We start from the raw sequence: 8,505 nt of genomic DNA on the forward strand, positions 1-8,505 counted from the left end.
CTGCTGTTAGTATTATTAACCTGTCTCTTAAGGGTACTGTCAAAAACAATGTGTTGAAAGGTGTGGCTTTCCACTTTTTAATATGATTAAACTCTTGAATAAAATTACATTCTGGTCTCACTGATGTAGCCCAAGGATGTACAGCTAGGATGAATATAGTTAGAGCCACAGTTAGAGAGGCTGACTGATAGTTTCCAAATACTTAACAGATCACCTAAAATGCCCAGCCTGCTAGAGAAGGGGACAACCAGACAACCTAACTGGCCTGTATAGTCAGTGTCTCTGAGAAGCCTTTTCAGATGTCTGTCCTCAGAAAGCATCCAAGTTTAATTCCTAAGCTTTGCCAGATTTTAACCACAAACTGAAAAATGTAGAGACTTTGGAAGTCAAGACAGGAATTCACAAGGTACTGTGCTCCTACTACATACATACTTTTTATACACTGCCTCATCTAATTTTTTTTTTTTTTTATTGTTTGGGATTCATTGAGGGTACAGAATCCCAAGAATTAGGTCACACTGATTGCATCTGTTAGATAAAGTCCCTCTTATAAAATTGTGTCCTGCCCCCAAGGGGTGTGTTATACCGTGACTCCCCTCTTCTTCCCCCCATGCCCTTCCCTCCTCCCCTCTGCCGGCTCCCTCATTCCCCTACCCCGACCTTTATTTAGGACATAGCTAATAGGTAGGTCTTGTTTCAATTTTACAGATAAAGATGGGCAAGTAAATTTCCTAAGGTAAATCAACTAGTTAGTAACAGCTGTGTGATTTGATTTTAGGTTTGATTACTGTTCAAGAGCTCATTGCCTCAGTGTGATCGCGAGATAAGTTAACATATTTGCTTGTTTCCATATTTACGGAAAAAAAAGGAATGAAAATACAATATTGGGATGTCACGAAGATTAAATGAGATGCGGAAAGCTTAGTGCCTAGCCCATATTAAGTACTCAATAACCATTGTTGAATCTGAATGACGATTACAAGCTAGCCTTGTAAAAAAACTGTGAAGCAGGGGCAGCGCCTGTGGCTCAAAGGAGGTGGCGGGTTCAAACCTGGCTCTGGCCAAAAACGGCAAAACAAACAAAACTCTGAGGCACATAAAGTACGTTCTGTTGTTGATCAGAGCTCTCCTTTCTATCTCACCATTAGCTTTTGTGCTCTTTTTTACTCTCCCTAACAAAATCTACTCTTAGGAAAGGATAAATATTATGAGTAAAGAATTCTTGATTTGTCATCATTCCCAGGGATAAATGGATTTTGCTAAGGGACAAAAAGACTTAAGCTCTATTTTTTATTATTTCTGGCTTGTGTGTACTGGTGTAGTAACATTTTATACACGGAGCAGAGCCTCAGCATATTTCTGAAATAACTACCAGCAATCAAAAAACTATTACAGGCCTCTAGAAGATGGCTCGGAGCTACTTTCTTTTCTTTTTGCTTTTATTAGGGACAGGATCTCGCTCTGTCGCCCAGGTTGGAGGGCAATGGCATAAGCTCACTGTGCATTAGCTCACTGCAGCCTAGTCTCAAGTTCCTCCTGCCTCAGCCTCCTAAGTAGCTAGCTCATAACTATTTCAGACCCTTGGACTGTTGACGAGATTTCTGAAAACAGCTGCAGTCCCCAGTCTGGAAACATCTTAAGGTCCCGGTAAGGTGTAATGTCGACACCGTGTTCACGGCAGAGTGTATAGCATATAGGACAATACGGACATTCAGAAGTGACAATCTAAATCACCGCTTCTTGTTCTCCCTTTCATCCTCCGGAGACAAATGGGGGTAGAGATGCATACAGGGGAGTCTAATCAGGCCCCAGTGGATGGGCTTAGGCTCTACTTGAAGGGATAAAGGTAGAACAAAATGCCTCAGGGGAATTGTGTTCCCCTGTGCCCGCCGGTGAAAAAAAAGCTGTTCACCCCCTTCCAACTCCCACTCCCTTAGGGTCTCTTAAACTCCCGCCATCCCTTCCCTCCCAGGCGTCTCGCCAGGGACCTCCTCACTCCTTAGTCCAGGGCTTCGCCGCCAGGATTTCTTGCTGCTGTTTCTTGTCATATTTGTAGATTTCATCGATACTCTGAGCTTCCTGCATGTTGTTGGCCAATTCCCAGGTTTTCTGCGCCATACCGCTCCCGGACGCCGCCATCGCCAAGGAATCGGAGAAGGTGTCGACTTCACGACCAAGACGGAACTTGACCTAGCTAACTGCGCGAGTGTAAGCGTCCGACCCTTCCCACCACAGGTGGAAACTCTTAAGAGCCTCTCGAGGCAGCCATGACGCCTAGAACCGGAGGGGAAGTTGGTACAGACCATTCGGGGAAGATAGGGGCCCTTTGAGGACGCGACGATAGAAACATCAGTTACAGGAATAATTAGGGAGAGAAGAATATTATTGTGACTTAAATGACAACATCTTGTTTTGGACCATTATATGTATGAATTAAGACAAATACAATGATCAGGTATGGGAATGGTATGGTCTTCCGCACCGGAAGAAGGGCATGCCAGAAACTGGACTAGGCCATCCCGGTTTGTACTGCGCAGGCTCAGCCTCTGCCATATTACAGGTGGGTGGAGCCTTAACGGGATTGGGGAAAGTACTGTTTTTGTGTGCGTATAGGTACCTTAAATCAAATAAGTTTGTTAAAGACTGAAAAATAAGGCTGTGTGTGGGAAGACTGAGATATCAGTAGTTCTGGAAGCTGGCTAAGGGTAAGATGAACATTGCATCCTATTTTACTTTAAAATGACTCACTGCACATGCGTAAAATCCTGCGGGCTGGTGGTGGGAAATCTCTAGCTTTCCGAGGATTGCTACAGTTGTTTCTTTTGGTGTGTTCGTAAAAGTTAGCATCTCTAATATGGTTTGTGCCATTAGTGTCCTGAAAACGTCTAGTACTCAGTTTTTAAAAAATTATAGTTAAATCTTCAGAACTGTGTTGCGAACCGCCTTTGCCCTCTAGGAGTAATCTCGGCAACTTGTTTTCATCCAGTTAAAACTATGCTTAATTATTTCATTTGTTGATTTGTTTTAGGTCTTCTTTCCTCTTTGCCCTATACCTCCATCCACACACGAGTGCTAAATTTCACTGGGCATAAATCTCAGCCTCTCCTTTTTCTCCCTCTAAAGCGCCTGCATTCAGTTTTTGGCCGGAGGCTCCGCTTTCCACCTACATGATAAACTTTATAACAAAGTTCTCGTTATCTAGTTAATAGATCTTACTATTTTAATAATTAAAATAAATTTTTATAGATTTAAGGAGTACAAGTGCAGTTTTGTTACGTGAATATAGTTCCTAGTTTTGTAGACCGCGCTTATGAGTTTAGCCATCACCCTTCTGAATTTCCAGTGCATATCTCCTCGTTTAAAGTCCACAATTTCAAGACACAGGGACTGGGTCTCCGTTCCTTGTTTTATCTCTACCACCTAGGATAGGTGTTCGATAATTTTTTTGCTGAAACAAGGAAGAAGTAGCATCACAACTCTTAATAACATGGTCCGGATGCATCTATGTAGTACCCCCCTAGAACTTTTCATTCGAGAAGTGCTCTTTGGCCCTGCATATGTGGTCTGCATGCATCTTGGGAACTCACATTCATCTTTAAAAAATACTGTTCAGAGACATATACCATGAACTCTTCTTGGCTCTCTCCAGTGGCCATTGTTTCCACTGTCTCTTTAAGTCTCTGTAGGTTCTCCTATAACAGGATGTGTTGTAATGTATTGTTGACAAAGAAGTTTTCCTTTTCGCGGTATCCTTGAGAGTGTGGAACACTACCTTCTGCATTGTATGGTGCGTGACAAAGTTCAATACATTAGAATTATTGAATGCACACTACAGCCTGTGGTTTTGACCTTCACTTCCAGTTGAGGAAAACGTGCCTTTAAAACCACCTTACAGAGTAATTTAGGATAAATTAGGGCCCTTAAAATACATTAGTACCCTCAGTTCCATTCTCCTGAAAAGCTAGAGCTCTCTTTTTTAGTGGTAGAATATATCATTCAGTATTGGGGTGAACTGAGTTACATGTTGAAAATGGTAATGACAGCCCAGAACTGAATGCTGACCAGACTCCTGTGCTAGGAGTAATAACCTTGAGAGGTATACCATTGCCACCCCTTTTCTTTTTCTCTTCCTGGGCTCTGACACTGTTCCGCTGCGTGCCAGTGCAAGGGGGCGGGGTTAAAAGGGCTGGAAATGCTTTAGCTGGAGAAGGGGCTCCCACGGTTAACAGCCCCCGGGCTAGAGAGGGGAACGAGTTGGGAGTTTCCTGCTAGAGTACTGTGGGGCCTCCGGGACGGCAGGGGGCGCCATCTGCCGCTGAGCTTCCCCTTCGGCCGCAGCGGGGGCGGGGCCGTGTCCGGCCGTTGGCGAAGGGCGGGTACAGGGGATGGGCCTAAGGGGCGGAGCCGGGCCCCAGCGATCTGTCACACAGTTCTCTCCCGGGTGACGGTGGCCGCCTCTTTGGCCCGTGAAGAGCCTCTCTAGAGCGCAGTGTGTTTCCCCAGACTCGAGACCACTCTCCCAAGTAAGAGTCCGCTGGCTGCTGGTGGGGAACATGCATGGCAGGGTGTGACGGATGGAGGGAGTGGTCCCCGGGCTGCATTCGCGTCCCCGGGGTTGGGGCAGGGGCTCCCTGGGGACCGAGGTCTCGAGGCCGGTGGCCATGCCGCAGTTACAGGGGCTGTAGGAGAGGGCTTCTGGTCTGTAAGGGGTCTCATTGTTGCTGGGCTGGGCACGGGAGGCGCCCCAGTTATGAGGGTGAAGGGTTGGAGTCTCGCGGCCGCTGAGTAGGCTACGGTGACGTGGTTACAGGGATTGGAACGGGGTTCTCTGTGGCCGGGGGTCTTGCAGCTGCCCAGCTGGGGGCGGTGTCATGTTTACGCTGTCCGGATTCCCCGGCCACCGCGGTCACCGCTGCCTCTGTTGGTGTTGAGAGCCGGTTGCCTGACAACACCTTGACTTTTCCTAAAGAGTAAGCCGCTCCAGCGCCCGGAGACGACCTGGTTGTTGGTTCCTAGGCGTCTCCTTTCCCCGGAGGCTGGGCCCCATGCTGCTCAGCTGAGACTCCCCGAGCGCCTTTTCTAGTTGGTGCTGTTCTGGTTTAACGTTTGAGTGCTTGGGTTCCAAGACACTCTTCCCAGCACTTGGCTTTGCCAGTAAAATTTATTTACTCTTCCCTGTAGCTCGGTGCTATTACTATCCCCCGGTGATTGCCAGGAACCTCTTCTGACTGCCTTGATTTAGAATTCTTATCTAGGACATGAATCTAGTTTTAGTAAATGTTTAGTAACTGTTAGCAGTTAGCAATGGCACTCAGGTTTTGAGAGAAGCCGGCTCTCAGGAATTGTAGGATTAAGGTGCTTCATTCAGGTTTTAAGGAAGACTAAATTCTGAAATACCTCACCACCTAGTTTCCAGACACTTTGGAATTGCAGGAGCCTCAAAGCAACCAATATGAGTTTCTAAAAAGCTAATTACTCTCAGAGAGAGGTTTTTTTTTTTGTTTTTTTTTTGTTTGTTTGGGTTTGTTTTAGAGACAGTCTCACTTTATCGCCTTTGGTAGAGTGCTGTGGCGTCACAGCTCACAGCAATCTCCAGCTCTTGGGTTTAGGAGATTCTCTTGCTTCAGCCTTTGGTCAGAGAGGTTCTATTTTATATGAAAGAATGATGATCATGTTGTCAAGCAAAAAGGAATTCCATGCAAAAGGTTAAGATGCTTTCTTTTCTCTATATCATTCTTCTGGTCAGGAGGTTACTGCCTTTCAAATGATTAAATAGCTGTTAAACTGCTCCACAGGAGTAAGTTTTGGGTGTCCTGACACACCTTCTGGGAGAGTGAGGGTGAGTTTAGACAGCTAAATTATTCAATTTACCATTGAAACAGGATACTTTAAAGTACAGGTTTTCTCAAATGAAGTTTTCAGAGAAATGTGATATAGCTATTACACATTTGAGCAGATTTCAGATTATCCTTTTAATATCATTCTGACTTAGTGCTTTCCTGGGTGGCATTCTAAGGTATTTAAGTATTTTAGCAATTTTGCACAACCCAAAAGCTACCTAATTTACACTACTACTCTTAGTCACCATTAATGATATAGTAGTAATATCTGCAAAAGGACTTCAATATGGTTTTATATATTCACTGTCTGTGTCCTGTTCCCTAACTTCCCTCTCTTTCTTCTGCAACAGTAATTGATAGCAACATTGAGGGGGATTTTTGTCCAAATTTGGTTGTACCCATGGGAGTAAGTTGCTTGTGTAGATATCACCTGCCTGGAGAAAGATTGAGAACCTTCATGTGGTGGGAAGAACTCAGAATGGATGAGAAGTGAGAAATACTGTCCAATTTCTCCCTCTCTTCTAAGGCTCTTTCACAGGCACCTTCCTCAAACGCATATGTTATCACTCTCTGAGATTCTGTTGTACGTCCTGTTGTCCTACTCCAGGGTCTCTTTCCAGGCAACCCTCTTCTCCCATAGCTTTGGTGATTATTTTAAACATTGCAAAATCTTTATTTCCACCCTGGGTTCTTTTCTTAGTTCTAGACTTAGTGTATTTGCTTCATATGTTCAGTGGATCCTTTATGAGTATCTTACATTCAGCTCCTAAACCCCAGGCTAGGAAGACTGTGAGCCACTCTGGCAGGGGGCATTATCTTGTCCAAATTTGAGGGTAAAGATTATGTTTTATTCTTTTTTTTTTTTTTTTTGGTATTTTCTTTTTCTTTTTTGATCTTCCTAGCATCTAGCACAATACATATGTTGCCCTAGGAGGGGAGACATTTTCTGTTTCTCATGCTTCCATAGTAGGCAAAACATTTGCACTCATCCCTAGAGAGGGAAAAGGATAGGAGCAGCATTTTCCCATTTCTTTGTGATTGATGAGACTGGGAGAAGGGATGAGGCATACTTAGTTCTTACTGGGTCTGCTTTGTTCTTAGGATTTGCCCAGACTTAGCAGAATGGTATGTTCTGGTCTGCTTCTATTTCTTTCTGTCTGTTCAATAAATATAAAAAGACAAAGCTTAAGATGAAGTGATATTGGTTTGGATTATGATAACCAAGTATCACTTATTGGCGATTTAAATCCCAGCATTACTATGAGTTTGGTGGCTTTGTTTTTAGAAGGTAAATATAGATAGACCATGAAAATACAATAATAATTAATAAAATAACTGATTTATTGATTTCCAGTTGTTGGGTTCTGTGTGACTACTATCTACAGTTATTATGAACAAAATACAGTAGAACTTCCATAGTTGACCACCTCCGTACATTGACCACCTCCTTAGGTTGACTTAATTTTCATAGACTAGACCCCTTTGTACTCAATATGCAGTAGGCCTAGTTCCACCTCTGTTTGTTGACTAGTTTGTTATAGTCCCCTCAGTGGTCAACTTACAGAGATTCTACTGTATTTTGTTCATAATAACTGTAGATAGTATTTCCATTTTATAGATGATACTGAGGCAATAGAGACTTAAGGAACATAGTTGAGGTCAGTCACATTGAGATCAATAGAATGATGGAAATGGATTTCAAATCCTGGTCTTTCAGTTAAAATGCTTTCCTGAAAACTATCATCTGCACTATACACAGCTGCACTATACATAGCTATAGTGTATAGCTATACACTATACACTACACAGAAAAAAATACCTGGTAATAATATCCTGAAAAATGTCCTGGTTTTGGTGGTATTTGGCTGGAGGTTGTTATCAGGAGAAATCTTACTATTGTCCTTGATTCTTCAGTTTAATTTACAGATGTTATAATAAGCTAATTAGAATAGTAGAACAGAATTAGAAATGATTAAAAATATATTTACATCTCTGATAAATGTCACGTTTTATCAGTTATGTTGTATACTGTGCTTCCTACTGTTGTTTAAAAATGTGTTTTATTACCATAGTTACTATTACTTAAAATCACTTCTAGAATCTGTAGTTATTAATGTTAATAATAGTAAAGAGAAATATAAATATAGATTCAAGAGGGAGTTCTTTCAAAGTTTGGTCAGAAGCACATTTAAATGCACACGTTGGCTAAGCATGGTGGCTCATGCCTGTAATCCTAGTGCTCTGGGAGGCCAAGTTGTTTGAGACCAGCTGAACAAGAATGAGACCCCAGGTCTACTAAAAATAGAAAAAACGAGCTGGGCTTTGTGGTGCAGGCCTGTAGTCCCACCTACTCAGTTGGCTGAGGCAACTCAGGTAGGTGAGCTCAGTAGGTGAGCTCAAGAGTTGGAGGTCGCAGTGAGCTACAGTGATGCCATTGCACTCTAGCTAGGGCAAAAGAGTGAGACTCTTTCTCAAAAAAACATGCACATGTTAAATTAATTGCTATAGGATTGTATGGAAGGCTTGGTTCAGTGTGAAAGAAGCTTATTACTGCATGGTTTTTTGATAGGTGACATTTCTACTTAAATTCTGTATAAAATTCTACAGCAAAATATATACATTATCCCATCATCTTTTGTTTCTATCAGACATATTTAGGAAAATT

General features: G+C 42.9%; 1 protein-coding gene across 1 annotated transcript in view; it reads right to left on the bottom strand.

Annotated features, from left to right (window-relative positions):
* COPS5 (COP9 signalosome subunit 5) overlaps positions 1–2,474 on the bottom strand; it is a 21,056-nt gene extending 18,582 nt beyond the window's left edge. Inside the window, exon 1 of the mRNA XM_003797249.1 lies at positions 1,997–2,474. Within this exon, the coding sequence (XP_003797297.1) occupies positions 1,997–2,139 (143 nt within the window). The 5' untranslated portion in view covers positions 2,140–2,474. The remainder of the gene's footprint in view (positions 1–1,996) is intronic.
* Positions 2,475–8,505: the final 6,031 nt, after the last annotated feature.

This window comes from Otolemur garnettii, unplaced genomic scaffold (genome assembly GCF_000181295.1).
Source record: "Otolemur garnettii isolate 467f Iridium unplaced genomic scaffold, OtoGar3 scaffold00113, whole genome shotgun sequence".
NCBI lineage: Eukaryota > Metazoa > Chordata > Mammalia > Primates > Galagidae > Otolemur > Otolemur garnettii.